At 40.3% G+C, this 26,776-nt stretch overlaps 1 protein-coding gene across 1 annotated transcript in view; it reads left to right on the forward strand.

Annotated features, from left to right (window-relative positions):
• The first annotated feature begins 2,373 nt into the window (after positions 1-2,373).
• The window catches only part of LOC119852085 (cytochrome P450 7B1), a 184,509-nt gene continuing 160,106 nt past the window's right edge, over positions 2,374-26,776 (forward strand). The window contains 1 exon segment of the mRNA XM_038392969.2: positions 2,374-2,978. Coding sequence (XP_038248897.2) covers positions 2,695-2,978 — 284 coding nt within the window. The 5' untranslated portion in view covers positions 2,374-2,694.

Raw genomic sequence — 26,776 nt, forward strand, 5'->3', positions numbered from 1 at the left:
GTGAAATGGAAAGTATTTAACAGACTGTAATAATGTCTTGCAATGGAGTGCTTTTCAGTTTTAATGTGCTGCATTCACAATGGATTAGCTCAAAGACACAATGAGCTAATGATTCTTGGAAATCCCTTGGGATTTCCAAAATGGTGGGTGTTTATTTTTTTAAAGTCCCTAGACAGGAAGTTTAAATTCTGATTCTCAAGATGCCAGGAAAATGTCAGGTTTTTTTTTCAGTAAGAAAGGCTTGATCCTTGCACTATAGTAATGCTGTCTGTCCCTTGACTTCAGTGGGACTATTCACCGTTATAGGCATTATGGGCCAGATTCTGAGCCCCTTATTTGCCTTGAGTAGTACCTTAGTAGTTCCTTGAACAGTCCATGGAACTGAAGAGCAAGATACATGGTATTGCCAAGCCTCAACATTCTAAAAACATGAGTCAGGTCTTCTAGTAGCAAGAGACTGGCTTAAAAATCATGAGTTTAAAAAAAGAAATAAATACATTGTAGGTTCTTTTTATTTGCCTTCTGGACTTCAGTTATTTATGGTGCATTTGGGTCACATCTGCAAGCCTTTTCCTATAACCAGGAGGGCTAGAATCTTACTTTAAAAAAAAAAAAGAAAGAAAGCTGAGGTTCTCATATAATCCGTTGTTTCCATGAACTTGGGTATAAATGAGACATCAAATACTAAGAAACTCATGCTAAATTCACAAGAGATGGCAACACTGAAAAAGACCTGAGTTTTTTACCTGAGGGTAACTAATGCAGGTGAGCTATCCTGAGGTAAAAAACCAGTGAAGATCAGCCCCAAGTTGTATCCAGTGTTTTACCATGAGGTAAACTCATTGAGGTCAGCCCTGTACCTCTGTATGGGACCTCAGTGAGTTTACCTCATGGTAATATTAAAGTGCCTTATCCTCATTGTGTTTTTATTTGGGGATAGCTCACATATGTTCATTACCGTGAGGTAGTAAATGCAGGGAAGAAAAGCCCTTAGGGTTAGTAAAGGTATCTGGCTTTTGTTTGATAGCATTTGCCCCATGAGGCCTTTAGACAGTCGAATGATCCTACTTTTTGTTTTAGGGCATGGCTACTTCCCATGGCACCACCTCCATGAGGGGATTAGCTTAGAGCGCGTACTCCCAGCGCTGGGGCACTGTTTACACTGGCGCTTTACAGCGCTGTAACTTGCTGCCCTCAGTGGGGTGTTTCTTCACACCCCTGAGCGAGAAAGTTACAGTGCTGTAAAGTGCCAGTGTAGCCATAGCCTTAGTTTGGACCCATCCGCATGACAGTGTGATGAGATCAGTCACTCCCCAATATTAGCACAAGGAAATATGACTGATTTTCAAAATAGGAAGTAGACCTCCCAAAATTTTCCACTTCCTGAATTGGTCTCCTAAAACAGCCTTAAGATTGGCTCTCCTTTGGGAGGATGCATGAAGAGAGCACTATTTATCGCCCTGGTTCTGTCTGGTCAGTCTGGGAGCAGCACCTGTTAAACCTCTGGACCTTTCATCTCACCCCACCAAAAGGAGATGCAGCTTCTGATTACATTGTTACCAGAAACCCTGAAGCTCTGTAAATTCACACACCACTTGAGCTACACAGAATAAAGCACCTGGAGGAAGTGCCAAGATTCTGTGATTCCTGGCAGCTCAGGCTTGGTCTAAACACAGTTTTTGTACCCAATATTTCCATGAAAGGTTCCATGGGGTTTACTTTTTGCCAGTGTTACCATCCTCTACAATCCCCTAGTGTGGATGCAGTTCTGGTGGTATAAAGAACTGCTGTGAGGATAGCTACGTTAAAGATTGGGAGGTGCTCAGACACTATGACAGATATCCTCATATCATAGATGCTGGAACTAAGGGTGCAGGGGATGCTGCCGCACCCACTGGCTTGAAGTAGTTTCCATTATATACGAGGTTTACAGTTTAGTTCAGTGGCTCTCAGCACCTCCACTATACACATTGTTCCGGCACTCCTGCCTGGTACAGCCTATTTTATGGGAATGAACTATAAACTTATGCTCTAGTAAGTTTGTTAGACTCTAAGGTGCCACAAGTACTCCCGCTCTTTATACCACTTTAAGCACCTTTAAAGCCATGTAAACTGGCTGGGATGATTTAGTTGGGGATTGGTCCTGCTTTGAGCAGGGGGATGGAGGAGATGACCTCCTGTGGTCCCTTCCAACCCTAATATTCTGTGTGTTCACACTGGGGCAGGGGTTACACTACTTTCACTAGTTTCAGAGTAGCAGCCGTGTTAGTCTGTATTCGCAAAAAGAAAAGGAGTACTTGTGGCACCTTAGAGACTAACAAATTTATTAGAGCATAAGCTTTCGTGAGCTACAGCTCACTTCATCGGTTTCACTATGCAGTGTAGTTAAAGGGGCACTACTTTTCTGGGGCATTCTTGGATCGTTCCTAGAAGTACATTCCCTGCCTCACTGACTCATTCCCTGGGACTTTTTAGGGCAGCAACATATTTTTCATCTATTTCCCCTTCCCCGATGAGAGGGGCCACTTCCCCCACCCCCGAGCCTGAGGAAAGCAAAGACCCTGCGCCTGGGGGCGGGCGCATGCCCTCCTCCAGGCCTGGCTGGCTGGCTGCCCGCCCCTCCTCCGGGAAGCAGCCGGGACAATCCTGGAGGGGGCGGCTCGCCCAGTGGGTAGGCGAAGTTCCGCGACGCCGATGCCAAACCCAGCCCCTGGCCGGGGGAGGATCGGAACGGGAGCTGCGGGCAGGGCAGGGCAGGGCAGGGCAGGGCTTTGCAGCAACAGACACAAACTTTCCCCTGCGAAGCGAGGCAGCCTTTGCAGCAGCAGCAGCAGCAGCAGCAGCGCCGCCGGGAAACGCGCCCGCTCCCTTAGCATGGCCCCCTGGGAGCTGCTGCCGCTCTACACCTACGGCCTCGCCCTCGCCACCGCCGCGGCTCTGCTCCTCTGGGCGGCGTGCGCCTGCGGCAGGAGGAGAAGGTAAGGGGCGGGGGAGGAGGCAGGCGCTGTACGGTGCCCGCACGGGTTGTTTTCCCTGGAGGCCTTGTGCGAACGGGGGGGCGAGGGGTAAATACCCACATTTGCCCCCTTCCCCCCGGGCCCTTTGGGTAAGTGAGGCTCTGAGAGGGGAGAGTGAGTCGAAAGGCGACAGCTCTGGCGCCGCCTGAGCGGCGTTCCTGAGCCCAGGTTTATCCTCTGACCTCCGCCCGCCCAAGGCCGGGGGAGGCGCTAAATGTGATACAGCGGCACTGAGCTCCAGTGCCCGAGATCCAATTTCCAGGTCCCGAGTTGCTGCTTTTGGGGCAGCCTTTGGAGAGCCCCGTGTTACAACCCCGAGCCCAGCACGCAGTCGTTTTAGAGCCAGAGGTTTTCTGTGGGTCTTAAAAGTTATATGTGAAATACAAGGTAAGTAACAGGTTTCAGAGTAGCAGCCGTGTTAGTCTGCATTCGCAAAAAAGAACAGGAGGACTTGTGGCACCTTAGAGACTAACCAATTTATTGGAGCATAAGCTAAGTAACAAACACCAAACTCCAAATGAGTGACATGAACATACGTCCCCTATTACAGTTGCAGTGCTAAAACCAGGTACTATTGTAGCAGCTGTACGTTGTCTAAAGGTTCCATGTACTGGTGCCAGGCAGGATCAAAATCCAAGTTTGAAACTTGGCACAGTTTTGAGAATTGAATGTACCCAGTGATCTGTGCAGGGCTGGGAGAAGTCTTAGGTCTGTAATTTTTAAGTGAAGTATTTGTGCAACATGCAGACACATGCATTATACTCAAGAATGTGCTGGGCTGATAATAAATCAAGAGGGCTGATTTCTTGTGCACCCACATCAAAATCAGTGGGAATTTAAGGTGTACAAGCCATGCAGGGTCAGGCGTGTGGCATGTTTCCATGTAAAGTTCAATTACTTGGTGTGTCACTTAGGCTTCATACGTACCCTAGCAAGAAAAACTGAGTGTAATATATCACACGTAGACCAAATAAACAATCCAGACTTTAGAGGCCTGTCACATTCAGCCTCAGGTGAAGTTGTGTGTCATGTTGGAGTGAGATTATGCCTATGTTGTTTGGTTATACTCCTGGCCTTCACCACTTCTTTGCCCTCTTTTATTTACAGAGAGTGCTGATATAATAAAAAGAAAAGGAGTACTTGTGGCACCTTAGAGACTAACATTTATTTGAGCATAAGCTTTCGTGAATTCATCTCATTTCATCGGATATATTCAGTGGAAAATACAGCGGGGAGATTTATATAGATAGAGAACATGAAACAATGGGTGTTACCATACACACTGTAAGGAGAGTGATCACTTAAGGTGAGCTATTACCAACAGGAGAGCTGGGGCGAGGGGGGACCTTTTGTAGTGATAATCAAGATGGGCCATTTCCAGCAGTTGACAAGAATGTCTGAGGAATGGTGGGGGTGGGGGAATAAACATGGGGAAATAGTTTTACTTTGTGTAATGACTCATCCATTCCCAGTCTCTATTCAAGCCTAAGTTAATTGTATCCAGTTTGCAAATTAATTCCAATTCAGCAGTCTCTCGTTGGAGTCTGTTTTTGAAGTTTTTTTGTTGAAGAATTGCAACTTTTAGGTCTGTAATCAAGTGACCAAAGAGATTGAAGTGTTCTCCAACTGGTTTTTGAATGTTATAATTCTTGACGTCTGATTTGTGTCCATTTATTCTTTTACATAGAAGCTATCCAGTACATGGCAGAGGGGCATTCCTGGCACATGATGGCATATATCACATTGGTAGATGTGCAGGTGAAGGAGCCTCTGATAGTGTGGCTGATGTGATTAGACCCTATGATGGTGTCCCCGAATAGATATGTGGACAGAGTTGGCAACGGGCTTTGTTGCAAGGATAGGTTCATTACACAAAGTAAAACTATTTCCCCATGTTTATTCTCCCCTCCCCTCACCCCCCACTGTTCCTCAGAAGTTCTTGTCAACTGCTGGAAATGGCCCACCTTGATTATCACGACAAAAGGTTCAGCCTTCCTGCCCCCTCCCCCCCGCTCTGCTGCTGGTAATAGCTCACCTTAAGTGATCATTCTCGTTACAGTGTGTATGGAAACACCATTGTTTCATGTTCTCTATCTATATAAATCTCCCCACTGTATTTTCCACTGAATGCATCCGATGAAGTGAGCTGTAGCTCACGAAAGCTTATGCTCAAATAAATTTGTTAGTCTCTAAGGTGCCAAAAGTACTCCTTTTCTTTTTGTGAATACAGACTAACACGGCTGCTACTCTGAAACCTGCTGATATAATGTTGAAACAGAGAAGATACGTTGTGGGGATTTCTGTGTTTCTTTTAGTTTCTCCCATTATGTTAGTTTTTGTTTCTTCCAACAAGAGAACTGGTGATTTCAGAGAAGGTACGTGGTCATATTTCTTCACTTCACTCCTGCCTGTCAACTGTTGAGAATAGGTGACTTCCATCTTGATTGAATTGGCCTCGTTAGCACTGACCCCCCACTTGGTAAGGCAACTCCCATCTTTTCATGTGCTGTAATATATATATGGCTTACTGTATTTTTCACTCCATGCATATGATGAAGTGGGTTTTAGCCCACGAAAGCTTGTGCCCAAATAAATTTGTTAGTCCCTAAAGTGCCTCAAGGACTCCTCATTGTTTCTTTTCTGTGAACTGAATTCTTCAGTATTTGGATCAGTGCCTAAAACACCAATATACCTGACATTGGAAAGAACAAATCAAAACATCATCCAGCTAGAATACTACAGATCCCTACATAGAGCTTTCATACTAGCAGACTACCTTGCTCCAATAAAATGTGCAAAACTAAGGCAAATGTAAAGATTTTTTTTTAATCAAAAAGTGAGGAGGAGAAACTGCCACACTGAGAGAGGAAGGAGAAACGTGGCAGAGATGGCATCACACTATACAGCAACTTGCCACTGCATCAGGAATGGATGCTGGTGACAGATGGACACAGGATCAAACCTCAAACCCAGTGTGTAGCCCCAGCCCTTGGCAACTTTGGTAACAGGTGTATAGCTTGTCATGCCTGTGAAACCTTATTGAATTGAATGACTGAAAAATGATTCATATTTTATGAAGTCTTAGTTGACCATTACTATTGCATTTCAGACCGCATAGGAGTTTAAATGTCCAAACAATTGAGAGAATTTTCTTTAATTCCTGTAACTCTCATGAGATGTTGCAGGGGTCACTGTCTTTTGAAGCTGCAGTTTTGTTCAAAGGTAAGGGAGCACTGGCCCTAGTTCAGTTTAAGCACAGATTTAATTAAAGTGCTATAAAAGTCAATGGGACTTAAGTGCTTTGCTGGTTAGGCATGGTTTGCTGAATTGGGGTCCTTTATTTGGAGTGGCTTATTTAAAAAAAAAAAAAAAACAAACAAACCTACAGTATGCAATATTTTGGTCTTAAATGTTACTGAATTTAATAGTTTTAATAGCTTGCTGTTACTTGCATAACAAGGTCTGCATTAGCCATAATCAGATTTCAGGATGAGGTAAATGCAGTTTCTTTGTTAACTTACTTAAATAGTATATTTGGGGATTGCAAAGGAAGGAGGAGGAGTTTCCTTTTTAATAAATGTTTATCTTTTTAATGCTGGCAATAATAGTAATAATAAGTAATACAAAGGAAAAGCTGACTTCTAGCAGTCTTTACCAAGGCTTAACATCAGGGATAGTGAAGAAACAGAACCAAGAACAAAGGTTTGCTTGGTCACAGCAAATATTATTTTGGGTTAAACTTCAGGGTCTGATGATGCTCACTACCTCCTGCATGCCACAAAGAGATATATCTCTTGTTGTGGAAGGAAGAAAGGCTGCTCTGGAGGAACGGGGCAGTTTGCTGGGGAAGGAATGTTTTTGTCTCCAGGGAGTTCTTCCTTCATTTCTTTCCCCATTTCTCCCCATTCAGAAATATTTCTAATGTGAAAAAAGCTGGAGGCACTTGCCATTTTATTGTGAAGATTATTCCCATTTATCTTCATAAAATTATTGAATCAGCATTGGCTTTCTAATTCTTTCTTCTCAAGCTGTTGTTCTCTGCATGCAGATAATCTATCCAAGTGAGAGTTTTAACAGCACATATCTTGCTTGCCTGACTTATGGCATAGTGCAACTGAAGTCATTGGGATTACTGTCCAAAGTAAGGCAAACAGAATCTGGCCCTTAATGATGTAAATTTAAAATCCTTGAGACAAACATTTCTTACCTATGGGTCTGATGCTGCAAATATGACAAGACCATGCTTACTACTATGATATCTGGAAATGTTATGATGGCTAAAAATGTTAGATGTATGTGTCAGCTAAAATGATCAGCTGTGAAGTAGTTAACAAGGTTGACATTTTAATAGACAACAGTAGGCTTTAGAGTTAACTCTTTGAGATGAATGAAAAAATATACAGCACATGTAACTCACGTGAACGTAACCATGTAGCAATTTTAAAATTGCAATACTGTAGAAGACCAATGGTCCTTCCAATTCAATATACTGTTTCTGGTGATGGCCAGAACCCGTGCTTCAAAGAACCCTAAAGTGGATAATTTATGGAATATATTTACCCCCAGGGACATTTCTTACTAATCCCCTCAGTTACAGCTTGACTGTGCCCTGAATCACGTTTGTGTTCAACTTTAATCTCTTCATTAGTTCAGACTCCTTCCAAAAAAACAGACTGAAATTTATCTAAAATCTTTCTTGAAGAGATTACCTTCCTGAGCCCAGACAGATATTTCTGACAAGAAATTAGATTTCATTTTTGTCTCCAGAACATCCTGTCCTTCTTTGTGACAAGTTGTGAGCCTGTTAACAGCTTTCTTACCAAGTGAATTGTAGTTCACGAGATGTCATCAGCCTGTCTTTTTTACCACTCTGCTAATTTAGGCAATATGTTAAGGTAGTTTTCTGTTTGAGGAAACATCAGGAATGACAGATTTTCTCGTATCCTAACCTCTGCTCTTGGTATCTCTTTTTCCTAACAACTTGCTTTTTATGCTATTTATTGCAAGGGCATTGAATGCATAGACATTTTTATGACCTGTGTGTTAGTTTCATCCTCCACACTTCTTATTGTCTTAGACATCTCCACCTCCATCTCCTAGCTAAAATTAATAGAGCTAATGACTAATTAACTCTGTTTTAAGCAGAGAAGAGAAACATTTAAATTACTTAAATAACTATGAAATAATTTAGTTTTAAACAGTGCATTTATTATGTTTTTCAACATCTTGATTCATTATTGTGTTGAAAAGATATAAATTGTGGTTAAAATTTATTTCTCTGCATTCTTTTTCTGTTAGAGCTCAACAATGGTTGGATGAAATGCAATAAGCAAATCTGCTCTTTTCAAGCTGTACAGTCTCAGTTCTCTGGGTTTTCAGTTCTCAAGCAACTAGAAAAGGACTGTGAGGTTATTCTCTTGAGGATATTGCATAATGGTCTGTCTCATGAATAGTTTTTCAGTGCTGCTTCTCAGTCTACTCAAAAAAGATCTGCGCCTAATGTATATCTAGGCTTATGTTTTTCATCTAGGTGTGGAGGATGGTATTATGGGAACAAGTAACGTGCATCCTAGTAAGTGATGAACTTCACAAGAATCTATGATTTACAATATTCTTTGCTTAAGGTACACTGCCACCTAGCAACAGTTATTTTTTTCCCTCCCACTTTGTTTGACCTACTTCGTTCTGCTTTAATTTGTACTTTGTCTCGTCTTTGTTAATCTCTAGACGTCATCCATACGTGCTTTGCCGATTTTTGTGCAGGAAATGCCATGGAAATAAAAAAAAAAGTAGTCATTTTTAGTTGCCAAAAAGACCCAAAAATTATTAGCTTCTCATTGTAAACATTTTTTTTCACTTAAAAATCAATATTCTGGTTTTGTCTTTTCAAAATTTGGATAGGAAACTCTGGCCATCTTTCTCCTTTAGGAAATGCTAATAGAACTTTGTTTTGCTTTATTCTTTTATCAGTTACTTATTGGACAAAATGAATAAAATAAAGGGATAATTATTTTATTATTTTGGTGCAAAATCAGTTCAGCCTTAACTATGGCACTGTGACTGGTGCCTCCATCCTATATATAGCACACCGTATTATACGGTGTGCTGAATGTGTGGAGCAAACAAATGTCCCTGCCCCAAAGGATTGGCATTCTTAAAGCATGAGCCAGAACAAACAAACAGAAAAGGGTAGAATGCCTCATAGAATAGATTGGTCTTTATTAAGCAGTCTATAAAGGTACTTGACAAACTGTAATTGGGTGGTTATTTGAAGTGTAAGGGATGGTATGAAAGAAGGCACAGGGGGAAAATCTTAAGCCTGGTGGGCCTGGGCAGATACAAGGGGACAAATCTGTTTCCCCTTCTGGAGGCATAATTGTGGAAATGGCCACTTCAGCTGCTTAAGCACTGGTAATGTGATTTGGTTGTTCCTTGTCTGAGGCCCCAGGAAATGACATCTCCTCCCTGGGATGGTCTAGGAAGGATGGTTTTGCAGTTGGTAAAGGCATTGGACTGGGTCTCAGAAAATCTGCGCTTGCTGCTGGTTCTGTCACAAATATAACGTAGCATGTTGGGCAAGTTATTTAGTCTCTCTGTGCCTCAGTTCCCCATCTGTAACATAGGGATAATAATTCTTTCCTACCTAATGATGTATTGGTTCTTGTGTCTGAATGACTCACAGAATACTCTAAAATACTCAAAATTGCTGGAATAACCACTTACGTCCCACCTCTCCTGGGAATGGGAGGACAAGATATGCATAGCAGCAGATCCCTGACCAGTTAGTGACCTGTGTACTGTATTGCAGGGAATTCATAATAATTTATTTCTGGGGGGAAAACCTGCACATCATACCAATTATACGAACAAACAGAATCAAGCTGTATGAGGTTAAGGGTAAGTACTTTGGCTTATGATGATGCTCGATTCCTTTTGCCCCCATATATTTGTGCTGTTATGGGAAGTACTATCTGCAGGGCCGGTGCAAGGATATTTTGTACCCTAGGCGAAACTTTCACCTTGCGCCCCTCCCACCTCTCCCCCCGGAGCATCGCTTATTATAAATTTTCAAAAATGAATACTGCATAACGTGGCATTGTTCATTAGAATTAATACACCTTTGGCTTGAAAATTTATTAATTTCATTATTTAGTTTACATATTTAATGAAAATAAATGAATAACCTGACGATTATTGTTGTTTTCACTTTGCACAACATAGCATGGATCTTAAAATAAATCACATACATTATACACAATACAGTGTCAGAGTAACATGTTATAATTTAGAATTTATTTTTCCGCACTTTCAGTTTAGCAAATTTAGAAACAAGTTCCTCCAAGTCAATGCTGCGAGCAATGTCATGTTCTATTGACAAGGTAGATAGCCCATCAAGTCTTTGTTGCAACATGATGAAATTTTATTCCTATCAGTTTTTTTTCTTGTTCACTATTAAAAGTAAAGGATAGAGAATGCATGTCACTTACTAACTGAGTCACTATTGAATTTCATCAACTGTTTGATGTAAACATTTGATTAAGAGATCAAGATGACTTTTCCTTAAAATTAAGCAATGTTGATTATAATCAGAAATACATGACTAAAAAAGTGTATACTTTTTTCATTCTTTCATATCAAAATCTACTACATTTTATTCTACCTTTAGAATATCCAATTATAGTTATTAATAACATTTATAAAATTAGAATGGCAGATACTCTGTCATACAACAACAACAACAACAACTGACAATATCAATATGACAAATTTGAACAACCTACGAACGCATATTCGCATATGATAAACATATACACTCAAATACATACTATACGCACACATAATTGACACAAAGTATTAGCGAAATGATGCAGCAGCAATTGCCAGAGTCTTACATCTGAAACAACAAAAATAGTTAGCCTCAGTCAACAGCCTCCGAAAACTAGTAAACTTAGCATGATAAACAGCCTGTCAGAATGGGTAATGGCTGCGTGCGATGAGAAAAATGACATCATTGCCACTTTGTACTGTAGTGAAGCAGTACGCTTGTACCCGCAATGCAGAGCTGGTGTAGGTTATAGCTGTAATGTACGAGAGAACGACAAGTTAAAATGCAAGTTCAAGGACGTTTCTCTTTTCGTTATTCATTCATTTTCCAGCAATAGTGTAAAAAAAAAAAAAATTTGGGGCACCGCTTTTTGGCGTCCCCAAATCTTGGCGCCCTAGGGGGCTGCTAGTTTGCCTAGTGGTTACACCAGCACTGACTGTCTGACATAATTGTTCTATTAGTTAAAGCTGTTTGCCTTAATCATAAAAATATTTGCTTATATATCATCGCCACCACCATGGTTAAATCATCAATAGCAGAGATTGAACCTTGGATCTCTGGATATCAGTGCATGAGAGACTAGTGCCTGAGTGAAAAGATCCATCTCTCTTAGCTTAGGCTGTAGCTCATTGATTTCTAGGTGACCCTGCCACCATCAGAGAGGGACAGAGCACCAGACCAAGTGGGGATGTCTTGAAACCTGTTCATCTTATTTATGTGTTTCTATAGAATAAAATAGAAGACTTTTCCCAGTTCTGTACGTTGTCACTGGTTCAGCCTAGTATAGTGATGTGGGAAATGTAGAAGCTACAAGGGGTGACTACCATAAATGCAGTAGCTCTCTAATTCAAAGGGTAAAATCTCATATATGAACTCAAGCAGTATCCCAAATAAGAATTGCCAGTTTTCTTTTAGAAATGTCACACAGCAAGTATATGTCAGAGCCAGGAATGGAACTCAGTTCTCCTGACTTCTAATCCCATGCTTTAACACTTGTCCGTGTTTCCATGTCCAAGACTAACACACTTAACATACGTGACATTACACTCTAATAGAGCAGTACATTTTTCAAATATTAAACAGATTTTGAGTTCTGATTTAAAGTTGTGGTATTCATAGATTCCAAGGAACCACTGTGATCATCTAGTGACCTGATCTCCTGTACAACACAGGTTATAGGACTTCCCCAAAATAATTCCTAAAGTATATCTTTTTTAGAAAAACAGTGGTGGAGAATTCACCATGACCCTTGGTAAACTGTTCCACTGGTGTTATTTTATTTATCATCTTCTGATTTTATTGATAAATATACTACTTCGACTAATATCCTTGTGCACTTTTGGGAAAATTTTAGCTGACCAGGAGTCCTGCAGTACAAGAGTTTTCTGTTTTCTAAACCACATGGAGCTTGGCTTTATTCCTTTCTCTACAAACTGGCTTTTTGAATGTTGCCAAGTTCTTCTGTTTCTTCTGCTTTGTTTGGCACATGTCGGGGGAAAAAAAATATCTTGGCTCTCTTATAGAACATATCTTGTTCCTTCTTAATGGCTTGTACTTTCTCTCTTTTTGTAAATTCAAATCAGAAAAAAATTACTATGGTTGTGCTTTCAAGATTTCAATTTTGTTGCAGTTTTCTGAGCAATATTCTGATGTTCTGAAACTCTCTCTTTGTGGGCCTGATCCAGTGCCCACTGAAATTAATGGGAATATTTCCATTGACTTCAGTAAATATTAGATCAGGCTCTGATCAAATGGTCAGTTCCACCACTCTGCTTGCAGATGTGAAGGGAGAAAAGAAGAGTAAAATGGAGCTAAAAAGGGAGAATTGAGAGTGCCCCCCTTTGTAATATGCTCCTCCCTCCTTGGGAACATACTGCAACTTTGCAGGATTAGGTCTCTTGGGAGAAATTGGATCAGGGAGCAGATGTTCTACATATGCTGTTCTGGGGACCTGTCAGACATTCAAGTGAATATTTGTCAGAAGCTGAGGGTACTCCCTGAGGTACTACCTTGTACTCCATGCCTGCAGTCCCACTCAAAGACATATGTCTGTACTGAAGCTGGGAGTGTGCTTCCCGGTACAGATGGACAAACATCCTAGCTCCACTCAACCTGGCACCCTAAAGATAGCAGTTTAACTGGGGAGAGCATAGGCAGCAGCTTAGGCTAGCTGTCTGAGTACAAACTTGCCCAGACCCCCTTGGTACATACTTGGGTGGCTAGCCTGAGCTGCCGCTCTGCTACACTGCTATTTTTAGTATACTAACTTGAGCAGAGCTAGTGTGTGTCTTTCTGCATGAGCTGGTAACCGTGCTTTCAGCTGTAGTGTAGACATACCCATAAATAATCAGTGGCATCATGGCTTTTGAGAATGGGCCAGGCAGCACCACGGAGGGTCAGCCTCTCTCATTCTGTGAGGATCCCCAGGATACAGAGAATTTGAACTCCACATCTCCTCCTCTACTGCAGCTCACCAAATCCTGTCTCCCTTACAGGAGCTGTCATCAAACCTTTGCTCAGTGACAGTTGCAGAATTTTCTTGGGTCTCCTGTCCTCCCTTTTAGTACAGGAAGATGCAATGCAGCAAAAGTCTTGTTAAAAAAAACTTTGGACCAAGCTTTACAACTTTGACTGGTATTAAAAATACAGTAAACAGGGAGTGGAGCCCTTTAAAATATCATGGACAAAAAAATTATGAAACTGGAGTTAAGCTTGATAGTGAGTGTCATTAATTTAAGGGCCAAAACCTTACAACAGTTTTGTAGTTAAAGCTGATTGAAACTTTGGGCACTAAATTGTTTTAATTGAAAACAAAATTCTCACCATCATTTGTTAACTTTGTTCAAATTGTTTATTATTTGCAAAAATGTTGTTGCCTTTTTTAAATCTTTATTTAAAAATATCTAAAACATTATCAAAATGATTATTGATAATTTTTCATTTACCAAAAACTCCCAGGTTTGGGTAAATGAATATTGTCAGTGTTTCTGATAATTATTTGTAAATAGTGAAAAATTTAGAAAATATGATAAATGGCTTCTTTTCAACACTTTGAATGAGATCATGTTCAAAATTTTGAATTTTTTGTTATATGCCTTTTGTATTACTAATAATAATTGTTTTATATTATATATTTATCAACTCTAATTGTAGTTAGTAAAAAAAATTTAAAATTAGAAACTCCTGAAATTCAATTAAACCCAAACATGATTGTATGGATAATTCCTAGTTACAATGGCCAAACTCCCCTACTTCTGCCTCTCTAGCTATGCCCTGAGGAAAACCTCAATCTCTGTTCCGATGAAGTGAGCTGTAGCTCACGAAAGCTTATGCTCAAATAAATTTATTAATCTCTAAGGTGCCACAAGTACTCCTTTTCTTTTTCACAGTCTCTGAGGCAGCCTTATCTGTCTCGCCTGCAGAGCTGCTAGGAAGAGCAGTTGTATTTTCCACTAGGGGTCCTACCAGTAGATGCTGCAGTAGGAATGCACTGAACCAGTACCTCCGCAGCTGTGCTGCTCTCTGCCCTTCCTGGCCAGTGCTGCCTATTTTCTGGGTATCATTATCTCTCTGAAGGCCCCCTCTGGTGGAGGGGTAGATTGTAGCCATGATGAATCACTGTTCCTTCTCTCACTTGCTGCTGTAGTATAACCCTAGATTGAAGCTAACTCTGTAACTTCCCCAAGTAGTTATGTAGTTTGAATGCAAAAGTACAACACTTACATGGATTTTGAAGTCATGGAGTAAATCCTGACCCCACTGAAGTCAATGACAAAAATCCTATTGACTTCATTGGGGTCAGGATTTCACCCCTGATTTTCAGCCAGGTCCCAACCCCATGTTCTTTTTTGATGACACAATTTTGCATCCACAAATGATTGTACTTGTTTTTTTTTTTATGGTGAAAATATTACTAGTTAATTCTATTTAACCTATTACTAGTTAATTACTAGTTAATCTAATTCATTCCGGATGCAAAAATACACTCAGTTATTTGTGAATGCAGTTACACTAACAAAAATGGAGTCCATTAATTAAGTTGGCCTTTAAAATAGAAATGTATTGGTTCAGTTTGTAAGACAGATATAGAACAACATCACAAGCAGGTTTGATTTGGTTTCTGTGAGCTGGAATATCTAATCTGAATTTTCAGATGACTTTGTACTGCTTCCGTGTTCCTTTGGATAGTTCTGTTTGTATTCGATATGATGGGAGTTTTGTTGTTGTTCCACTTGTTTGTGCCTTTTTTAAAAAAATTCAGATTTCAGAGTTAGTTTTTAGTGATGATGTGTGAAAGCTGCTTTCCCAATAAGCAGGTTTAATAGCCTTTCCTGTCTGTGTGTAATGGCCTGTTACCACATACTGAATGCCTGTTCTTGCACATAAACTTCCTTTTAGAGAAGTGGATATAACAATGTGGGAGAAATTGAAGGGTATTTTTTGTAATTCAGGCATCGTAGATGAGTCACGAATGGGGTTTTGGTAACCTAAGATATTTTAATTATCATGAACAAGAGAATCTGCACCATAGTAAAATGGAGCATAGGAATGAAATTGCTGGGATGAGAGACTTATATTTGGGGTCAGTATTAGTTTCTACATACAAGTTTGAAACATGTACTGCTAATCTGATTGCATTGGGAGTTACATGTCCATATCTGAGAGAGGAGCTTAGCCTACAGTACATGATCGTACAAAAAAGATATATGTACTTCTAAACAGCTAATGTCTTCAGAGTATGTGTGTATTGCACAAATTAATCCCTGGGCACTGGAGTGCAACAAACTGAGTTCAGAATTAGAACTCATTTGAAGGTCCAAGTGAAGATAATTAAGTTCATGTCATAGTTGGTTGCATATAATATTCTTGAAGGTTGGGTTAAGGTAGCTGTCAATGCTCAGGAGTGTCAGAATTGTTAACAGTTGAGTTGGATAATCTCCTCACATCAATAGTTGCTTGCACAATACGTGGCTTGTGGTGAGTAGAGAACTGCACTTTTGATATTGCCACTTTATTGTCAAAAATATGATTCACTTCCAAGGGAAGAGAATGAGTAAATGAGTCAGCATTTTTTATTTCTGCAATCTGTAAAGATATAGTTTGTCATACTCTGTGTAGTGGAAATTGTACTGATGTGCGGTAAATTCTATATTAGGCCAAGCTTGTACACTATATATAATATAATATGGAAAAAAAAAGTGTTATTCTTTTGAACTTCCTTTGACATTGTACAGAATCACATCAGATACAATATATTCTAGGCTTTAACACTAAGTTTGGTATTATCAAAATCCTAAACCAAAGAAGTGCATCCCTCCTATTTGGGCTGAGAGGATAATAGCTCAAAAGAGAGCACTGAGAATCCGCTGAACGTTCCCCCACTGCCCTCCTGTCTGGCTTCTTGGTACAGTTTAAAGAAACAGGACACAGCTTCCCAGTTTCCTCCAGAAATAGACTCAGATTTTAAGGCAAAAAAGAGACCATTGTGACTATCTAGTCTTACTTCGTGCATAGCAAAGGTCATTGCTGGTAGTTCCTTCATCAAGCTCAGTAATTTGTGGTAGAGTGTTAGCATATTTTTAGAAAGATAGTAATCTTGTTTTCAAGAGTTCAAGTAATGAAGAACGTACCTCCGTAATGTTCCAGTGGTTAATTACCCTTATTGAGTGGGAGGTAAAGTCATCCCTAAGGAATGAAGGTCTTTTAATTGCTAAAGGGACTTAATTTTAAAAAAAAAGATGAAAGATACTTTTGGATGCCACTGTATGCTAAGAGGGCCATATTCTGTGTAACATTTTGCATGCTGATGTTGTAAATAAACATTTTTCATTTTACACTGACTCCTGCTGGATGTAGGCTGGATAATTCAGACATTTAACAGCGCTTGCCAAGTCAAATCACCAAGAGTTGACACCATTTGCTCTTTGTTCCCTTTTCCTCACCAAGAACATAAGCTTGGATCAATGTTTGTGTTTATTGCCTCGTTCATTGTGTAAAGCAGAGCTCTTTGTTGTTGTTTTTTTGGGATTTGCCAGTTTTTTAACTGAGGCCACACAGACAAAGATACTTAAGGTTGTGTGAATATGAACCAGATGATCCACGGCCTCCTTTTCATTTAGTGAAAAAGTTTAAAAATACTGTTCAGTTTATTTTGTACAGTGTCTGGAATATGTCTGGGTTATTGTAAATATTACTGAGACTCCTGTTTAGGAGCCAGGAACGCTTGTGCTATCTTGCCTTTGAGTTGTGCCTTAACAGTTACGGAGACTCAAATGGACAATTTACAGTTGGAATATAACTTGCAAAATGACTAATATTACAGTTAAAAGATGTCAGATGTTTTTAATCAAAATGAAAACAGGAAGTTTTTTTTTTTTTTTTTTTTTTGCAATTGCAAATGTTAACAGAAAAAAGATGAGTTGATTTGATGTGTCAGTTTGTTTCTATCACCACATCATGTAAAATGGATCTGATATAACTCTTTTAGTGCTAAATTATTAGTGATAGTAGTGCTCTCCAAGAATAAGATCTTGGACATTGGCACTATGAGGTTGGTGAATAAAGATTCCGTGCATGGCTGTGGTTTAAGTGAATAGCTGCAGCATTGTATACTGTGTGAAACTGGAAATCCCAATACTTGTTACTTGGTAATAACATTACTCTAGAGGGGTAACCCCTGTCAAACAATAACTATAGTAGGACCCAAACCAGAATAGTACCCCAGTGTTCCCTGCCCAATGAGATATACGTCTCAGCTGAAATCCTTCAACCAGCCCCTTCCTCATGGGAAGGATTGGCCAGGAACAAAGGGTCTTTAATGTGTGTTTGATGGCAAAATACCTCCCTTTCACCTGTGGCCCCCTACTCCAGCCCTGTATTCAGGTATAGAATAAGTTATAGCCTCAAGAAGCACTAATACAAGAGAGGGCTTCTTTTTCCATAAACTTGTGACAAATATCAAATTAATGCTAACTGAAATTCCTTCAGCCAACGTACTGAAATTCCTTCCCCGCTCCTGTTGGTGGCCAGTGTTTCCTCCAAGGAGAAGGATTGGAGCATTTATATCCCACCAGAGGATTAAATTTCCTTGCTCATGGCAAAGTCAGTTGGAATTTTCCCTTCTCGGGCCTGCTGACAGAACCACTCTCTGCCCTGCTTAGTCCCACCCTGCTCAGTAAACATTACTTAGCATTCTGAATTTCTCTAATTTCCCGAGTTTGTTTGTACAGCACCTAGCATAATAGGGCTCCCTATCCTTACTTAGGCCTTTGAGTGCTACTGGGGTAATTCAAATGATAATTATATTATCATGTGACTACAGAGTTAATATGTCATGTACTGTTAACTTTTTTCATCAGTGATTGGTTTTCAGCAGGCTCCATATTTTACATTAACTTGTTTGCCAGTAGATATTGAGAAATGCTTGCTTTCTTTCTGTTCTCTGAGTAGTGACTCATTCCTTTTTGGGATATTTACTGTTCACCAAATTCACTATAATATATAATACCTGTCTTTATCATTTCCCATTGTTCTGCTTAGCAGAGAGGCTAGACTAATGAGACCCTGCCCCCTGAGCTCCATTTGAGTGGGTTCTGATCATTGCTTCTATCACTGTAACCTGTAAGGGGACATTCTAAAGACACAATGACAATAAAAAATTAAGTTCCTTTTTTGGTGAGTCACCTGGTTATTCCACCTGAATCTTAACATAGCTGTCAAAAGGCACGAGTGACTCATTGATGGCCATCACCTCTAATCTTCTTCTATTCCCATTTATTTTCTACTACAGGATTTCTCAGTTGCACCCCATCAACTGAGAAAACAAAACAAAAAATTAGCAAATATCTGGACCCAGGAGCAGCCAGTGCAGGAGAAGAGTGAGTGGATGGGTTCAGTTTGCATCCTGCTCCTCCCTTCCGCAGCAGCCTCTGGCTGTTCTCCATTCCCTTCCATATGCTCATGTCTTCACTTTTGTTATTCCCTCTGTGCCTGAACAGCAGTTGGTTTAGAGGAGGGGAAGAGATGCTCCAAGAAGTTGTGGAACTTGAACTACAACTTTTTCTTAAAACAGTGCTACCCCAAATCAGAGTGCAGGGTTGGGGGAAGGAGAGGAGTGAGGAGAAACTCTCAACAACAACATTCTGTCAGTCCTCACTCTGGTGAAGCCTCCCACGGCCCAACCTGATGTACAACTCCTAATCTGTACAATCTCTACCAATTAGCCTGCTCACCCAGCACATCAGTTATCCACCCAGGGGTTCTTGTTTGACCCTGATCTCACAAATTTGTCATCTGCAAGGGATTATGGGGTTTGAGTAGTGTTAGCAAGAAACTACAGGTGAATATTAAGCCACAAGAGAGGAACCACTCTCAAGTGGTTCCCAACCAAGTTGGGAACCACTAGTGTATCTAGCAATGTACATATGGGAAAGTGCTCCCACCACCACTCTGAAACAAACTGAGCTCTGCGTTTAGTTGCACATGCTCTTTTTGGGCCTGACCATAATGGATCTTCTTTCAACACATTTTTTTATATCTGCAAATATTTATATAACCCCCCCTTTCCTCCCTGGGTTACTTGGCAGCAGGCAACACTCACCTGTGTGCCTGATGTTGTTCACATTAAAGAAGATCCTGAGTATCCCCATGGTGCTGTTGGAGAGGTGGAAATCCTCTATTCACCCCTCTGCTGCAGTCCCTTTACTCCTAAAGAAATTTAAAATTGCCGGTGCCGCCACCGGGCTGGCCCCCATACACACTCAACGGTGTGCCTTGGGAACCTCCAGGAATAAAGTTATTCTAATAATAATATAATCTGTGACAAGGGTTTAACTCAAAAATACCAATTATAAATAATATACATCCAGTATACTTAAATTAGAGTTAACACACCTTTATTTAACAATTTAACAAATCAGGGTATAACAGTCTAAGATTATATGTCACAACTAATTTAAATCTATAAGGGGCAGTTGAGTAAAATCAATTAACAAATATAGTATACAATAATAAATGAAACTTGCGTATCTGGCATTTACACTGCCACCATTTACGCCACCCCAGAGTGTACACTCCTCTGGAATTCAGAATTCTAGACACTTGCTTGTGTGGGTGCACTTGAAGACCTGCAGCTGGAAACAATGCTCTGTTGGTTCTGTGTATCAGTCCAGCCAAGGCACCATGCTGCACAAGCCCTCTGATGACTGGAGCTGGCCCCACCAGACCTCAGTAGCTCTGGGTCCTGGTTCGGTGGGAAGATCACTCTGCTTCTCCTCAGACTCAGTCTCTCTGCTGTGCCCTTCCCTTGCAAGTACTTTGCCAAACCAGAGTGGGGATTATTCACAGTTCCTTCACTGCAGGCCCACATCAGTCAGCTCTAGGCACCGCAACAGTTGCATCCGATAAAGTGAGCTGTAGCTCACGAAAGCTTATGCTCAAATAAATTTGTTAGTTTCTAAGGTGCCACAAGTACTCCTTTTCTTTTTTGCGAGTACAGACTAACACGGCTGCTACTCTGAAACCAGTCTCTGCCCTGACTCCAGTGAAGCCACCAACAGCCTCTGAGGCTTCCTGCTCAATCAAAGCCCCTGCAGGCTCTCAGCAGCAGCTTCTGGCTTCCTAGCAGCAGCTCCTGGTACAGACAGAGCACCACAGCAACAATCTCAGTCCTTTTCCAAAAATGGAGTCCACAGCCTGTTCTCCCTGCACAAGGAAGTCTCTCCCCCTTTCTCCAAGGGATTATGGGAGTAGTAGTCTCTAAGGCTAGATTGCAGCGCACAGGCTTTTCTCCTGGAACACTCCCTATAAAGTTCAGAGGCCCCTCTAGCAAAGGGTGCCTACATTTATAAATTGCTCTATGCTGGTACTCAAAAATAATTATGTAAGTTTGCATTAATGTAATCATTTTTTGTGGGGTTTATTTTTGTGTGTGGCAAGAAATTGTGACTTGAGCTACTCCATGATGATTTTTTATTTTTCTGAGTTTATTAAGACTAGCTTCAAGATCCCCACTTTTTCTAGAACACCTAACTACTATATGGCTTCCACTCTTCCATCCATGGTACCATTGATTTCTATGATTCTGACAATTTTTATGGCAGTCCCTTCTTGACATCAGCTAAATCTTATTGACTGGTTAATCAGACAGGTGTTCAACAGTTTTAGACAGAGACAAAAATCAGAACATTTAAGATTTCCTTGATCTTTTTGGGAGCTTCCTTGTCATTCACTATTGTAATTTATTTGTTTATCACCGGTTTATATGGAAGCATGCTTCTCTTGATTGCTACAAACTGTGTGGTTCTGGTACAAATGACATTTCCTTATCTTTAGGCCTCTTTCTCTCTCCATTTAATTTTATAACTTGTTTATTGCTAAGAATGCCTCATCAGTCTCTGCAGTATCATAGACAAAGAGTAGGGGTGAAATTTTGGTCCCACTGAAATCAGTGGGAGTTTTGCCATAGACTTCAATGGGGCCAAGATTTTGCCCTAAGTTCCTTATCCATGTCCAATAATTTATACAGAGACCTAGAAAGGAAATAGTGAAATATTCACTTCGGTATCTTGTTTTACTAAATTTAGAGAGAGAAGGTGGGTGAGAGTTCTCTTATCAGACCACCTTCTTTTTTTATTTTGCTAAATTTATCAGTTTTACAAAACTTTGACAGATGACAGATTTTTTTGTTTGGAACTAAGTTTTTTTGGTTTTGCAAAAGAGACATGGGGAACTCCAAAGAGCATGAGTCTCTTTGGAGGCCACATGCCTTGAAGGAATGAAAACAGACCTGGAAGCCCAGAACTTCAGAGTTCTACCATGCATGAGCTTTGAATGTTGTAATAGGGGGATATTTGATATTCATTATTCACCCAAGCCAAAAGTATAGAGGATTTAAGAATTCTACCATCACATACACTGTGAAGTTAAATGACTTGACTGGGAGCCATAGTCTTGTGATTTAGGTGTGGACAGAGAATCTTGCTTCTGACACAGTCTGACCATGAGCAAATTACTTCCTTTGTCTGAATCTCATTTTCAGCATCTGTAAAATGTCAGTTTATTTGCCTGCTTGATAGAGATATTATGAGCCCTACCTAAATACGTTTTTAAGTGCTTTGTAAGACTTTGATCCAGCTTAAGCAGCTGCTTAATTTTAAGCACTTGAATAGACTAACTGAATTCAATGAGACTACTCATGCGCTTAAAGTTAAGCAGATAAGTGAGTTGCTGGATCATGACATTTTTCTCAAGGCTAATGGAACTTCTAATTTATTTATGGGATAAAAAAATACCACAGTATTATATGATCTTATTGTCTAGCAGTTACTAGTTCTTTTAAAAAAAAAATTGGGTACTAATCTTACGCTGTAAGTATGATTTCCAAAAACTCCTCATTTTGGTTATAGTAAAGTTTGTCCTTTTTCATGATCAAGTTTCTGAAGTGCTTGGATTTTATATTTTGAAATATACTTCTGTATACTTCAGATTTAGTATATTGATGTCACCCCTTCCTAGTGTGCAGCTGAGGTGATTGAAAAGTCCCCAGTAATTAGAGCTTAAAGTTCTATATGAGCACTGTATAATGTATTTCAAATTTTTTACACTGTATTAATGGTGCCATGTCTATCAAATGTAGTTCATCCATTAGGATGCCTGCTGTTGTGTGTTACTAACTATACTTAGAATGCTTCAATATTCCTGTTGGTACTGTCACAGTTCAGGGCAACTGGACCCTGTATTTTCCTGCAGTGGGCCAGCAAGGACACTCAGTCTCAGGCTTCTGGCTCCCTGGCTGTCACCTTTCTTGGATGAGATGCATGTCTCTCTCCCTTCTGACCTGGGTATCTGCATGCTAAACAGTTCCCTGCCTTCACTATGTATTTCCCAGCGAAGAGTGACTACCTAAACTAACCTGCTTGTTTTCTCTTCAGAGACTGATAATAGAATGATTGATTGTCAACAGTTACCAGACGTCTTGTTCTAAGCAAGCCTACCTATTCTTAAGATAAAAAGCATTCCAGACAAAACATTAAAAACAATAAAAAGCTCACCAGACATGACCCCACCTGAGGGGTTTCTTTGTGGTTACAGATTCATCAGAACTTCAGGTCAGAATAAACACAGAGTCTTACGAGGCCTCAGTAGACCAAATCCTTCCAAACCACTCTAAGGATTGGGGCCTTCTATGGACCAGGGGATCAGTCCATTTTCTGGATCAGGAAGAAAGCTCTGAATCAGCTTAAAACTCAGGCTTTTATTCAAAAGGCTTTTCTTTGTTTGTTGGTCTTCGGAGAATCCAGATTGAACTACATCCTACAATAGTTTAGGAACTAGCTGAAGCAATCTTGGAAGCATTAGTGATTATCTTCAGTAACTCATGGTGGATGGGTGAGGGCCCTGAGGACTGGAGAAGGGCAAAATAGTACCTATCTTTAAAAGTGGGAACAAAGAGGACCTGGGGAATTATAAACTAGTCAGTCTAACTTCAATACCTAGAAAAGTACTGGAACAAATTATTAAACAATTTGTAAGCAGCTGGAGGATAAGAGGGTGATAAGCAATAGTCAGCATGGATTTGTCGAGAACAAATCATGCCAAATTAACCTAATTTCCTTTTTTGACAGGGTGACTGACTTAGTGAACAAGGGGAAAGCAGTAGTCGGTTTATCTTGATTTTAATAAGGTTTTGGACACTGCTCCACCTGACAGTATCTTAAGCAAACTAGGGAAATGCAGACTAGATGAAGTTACTATAAGGTCAATGCATAAGTGATTTAAAGACTGTACTCAGAGAGTAGTTATCAATGGTTCGCTGTCCACTGGGAGGATGTATCTATTGGGGTCCCACTGGGCTTAGTCCTGGGTCTGATGCTATTCAATGTTTTCATTAATGATTATGATAATGGGGTGAAGAGTATGCTTATGAAATTTGCAGATGTCACAAAGTTGGGAAGGATGGGTTGCAAGCACTTTAGAGGACACTATTAGAAATTAAAATGATCTTGACAAATTGGAGAATTAGTCTGAATTCAACAAGATGAAATTCAATAAAGACAAGTGCAAAGTACGTAATTCAGGAAGGAAAAATCAAATGCACAAATACAAAATGTGGAATAACTGGCTAGAAACTAGTATTGCAGAAAAGGATCTGGAGGTAATAGGAGATCACAACTGAATATGAGCCAACCAGGTGATACAGTTGCAAAAAAGGCTAAAGGAGTATTGTACGTAAGACATGGGAGGTAACTGTCCAGCTCCGCTTGGCACTGGGGAATCCATAGCTGGAGAATTGTGTCCAGTTCTGGGTGAAACATGTTAGGAAAGATGAAGACAACTTGTAGAGAGTCCAGAAGAGAGCAACAAAAACAATAAAGAGGTTTAGAAATCAGACATGAAGAAAGGTTAAAAAAACTGGGCACGTTTAGTCTTGAGAAAAGAAGAGTGGTGGTGGTAGTGGTGGAGCAGCTAGCAGTTTTCAAATATACTAAGGACTCTTTATAAAGAGCACTGTGATCAATTGTTTTCCATGTCCACTGAAGTAGGACAAGATGTAATGGGCTTAATCTGCAGCAAGGGAGATGTAGATTAGGTATTAGGACAATCTTTCCAACTATAAGGATAATTAAGTACTGAAATAGGCTTCCAAGGGAAGTTGTGGAATCCCTATCATTGGAGGTTTTTAGAACAGTTAGACAAATATTTGTCAGCGATGGTCTAGATATACCTGGTCCTGCCTCAGTGCAGTGGGCTGGACTGGATGACCTCTTGAGGTCCCTTCTACCCCTACATTTCTATGATTCTATGATCGTTGTTGGAAAACAGCTCAATTTTAAATTGAATTTTCAAAAGCAACTTACTTTTTGTTATTTTGTACAAAATATCTTTCTTTTGGGAACTATGTTTTCATCCTGGAAGGATAAGATAAAATTGTAGCAAAGAAACTGGCAGAACCATTACTCTTTTACTTGGAATGTACATATTGTTAAATAATTTATTTAAACTCCTTTTGTAAGGCTCTGTAGATTTATCAGACCCCTTTTCCTTCCTGCTAAGGGAGACAGGTTTGTTTTTTTTTCTTGTCAACAGAAAAGGCTACCAACTACAACTGATAGGCAGTCAGGGTGATGGAGAAATCCTCTTCCTCTACTTCTTTTCTATACTTCTCTCTTTCACCTGTCCTAATTTTATAATGTGAGAAAATGAAATTTAAGCCTTAAATTAGCTTCTAGTTTTACTTTCTAACCTAAACTTTACTTTAGAAAAACTGCCCAGCTAAAACATGAGAGCTGCAGCCAAGCTAGAAGATGATGGCTGTACAGTTCTAGAAGATTAAGTTTAGACTAGAAAGTTAAATTAGGATTTAGTTTAAGGATCAAAATTTAGTTTCTTATACTGCAAAATTGAAGATCTGAAGACAGAAGAGAGGCTAGCTTAGGAGACAAGATGAGATTAAAATGACCTGGGTTACTCCCAGACATGATTTATGTGTGATGGGAGCATATTGAGCCATAAAGGATCCATCAGGGAACCTCATAAACAGGCCGTGAAAAACGTGTCGCAGACCATGAAATTAAAATAAGCCCTTCCCCATGAAATCTGATCTCCCCCTTGCTTCTGGGAGCGCCTCAGCCAGGGTGCTCCGAGTTGCAGGTCCTGGCTGGGCTGGGGAGGGACAGGACTTGTCCTTCCCTTGCATGGCAGCTCTCGGGAGAGGAGAGGAGATCAGATTCACCTCTGAGTGCCTCCCCCTGCTGCAGGAAGCTCTGGTGCAGCACCAGACATTCCTGCAGCTGGAGGAGGCTTGGGGTTCTTGTAGATTGGTGGCTAAAATTCCTAATGTGTATACCAGTGGTTCCCAAACTTGTTCCGCCACTCCCTTTAGCCTGGAGCAGCAAACCGCAGCCACTGGAAGCCGTGATTGACCGAAACTGCAGACACGGCAAGTAAACAAACCGGCCTGACCTGCCAGGGGCTTTCACTGCACAAGCAGTGGAACACGTTTGGGAACCACTGGTGTAGAGAAAGCCTCAGTGAAAACATTAGCTTTTAGTTGTGAACATTTAAAGTGCTTGGAAAGTTCAGGAGTGACGTATGCTATATACACTATATATGTCCCTTTGAAGTTATTAAACTCTGTTTAAAGTGTAGGATGATTCATAAGGACTTGAGAGATGTCTGTTATTTTCTAATACCTAACAACCATGTAAATTGCTATTATTCAGATGGAGGTACCTGGCACATAACTCTCTCTAAAAAGCTTATCTAAATCATTCTAACTCTCTGCCTCTTTGTCACTGTTAGGAGTGCTGTGGAGACAAAAAGCCTGGTTCTGATTTCACTTACAACAGTTTTAACAAAAAGAAAAGGAGTACTTGTGGCACCTTAGAGACTAACAAATTTATTAGAGCATAAGCTTTCGTGAGCTACAGCTCACTTCATCGGATGCATTTGGTGGAAAAAACAGAGGAGAGATTTATATACACACACACACACACACAGAGAACATGAAACAATGGGTTTATCATACACACTGTAAGGAGAGTGATCACTTAAGATAAGCCATCACCAACAGCAGGGGCGGGGAAGGAGGAAAACCTTTCATGGTGACAAGCAGGTAGGCCAATTCCAGCAGTTAACAAGAATATCAGAGGAACAGTGGGGGGTGGGGTGGGAGGGAGAAATACCATGGGGAAATAGTTTTACTTTGTGTAATGACTCATCCATTCCCAGTCTCTATTCAAGCCTAAGTTAATTGTATCCAGTTTGCAAATTAATTCCAATTCAGCAGTCTCTCGTTGGAGTCTGTTTTTGAAGCTTTTTTGTTGAAGTATAGCCACTCTTAGGTCTGTGATCGAGTGACCAGAGAGATTGAAGTGTTCTCCAACTGGTTTTTGAATGTTATAATTCTTGACGTCTGATTTGTGTCCATTCATTC

This window comes from Dermochelys coriacea, chromosome 2 (assembly GCF_009764565.3).
Source record: "Dermochelys coriacea isolate rDerCor1 chromosome 2, rDerCor1.pri.v4, whole genome shotgun sequence".
Taxonomy (NCBI): domain Eukaryota; kingdom Metazoa; phylum Chordata; order Testudines; family Dermochelyidae; genus Dermochelys; species Dermochelys coriacea.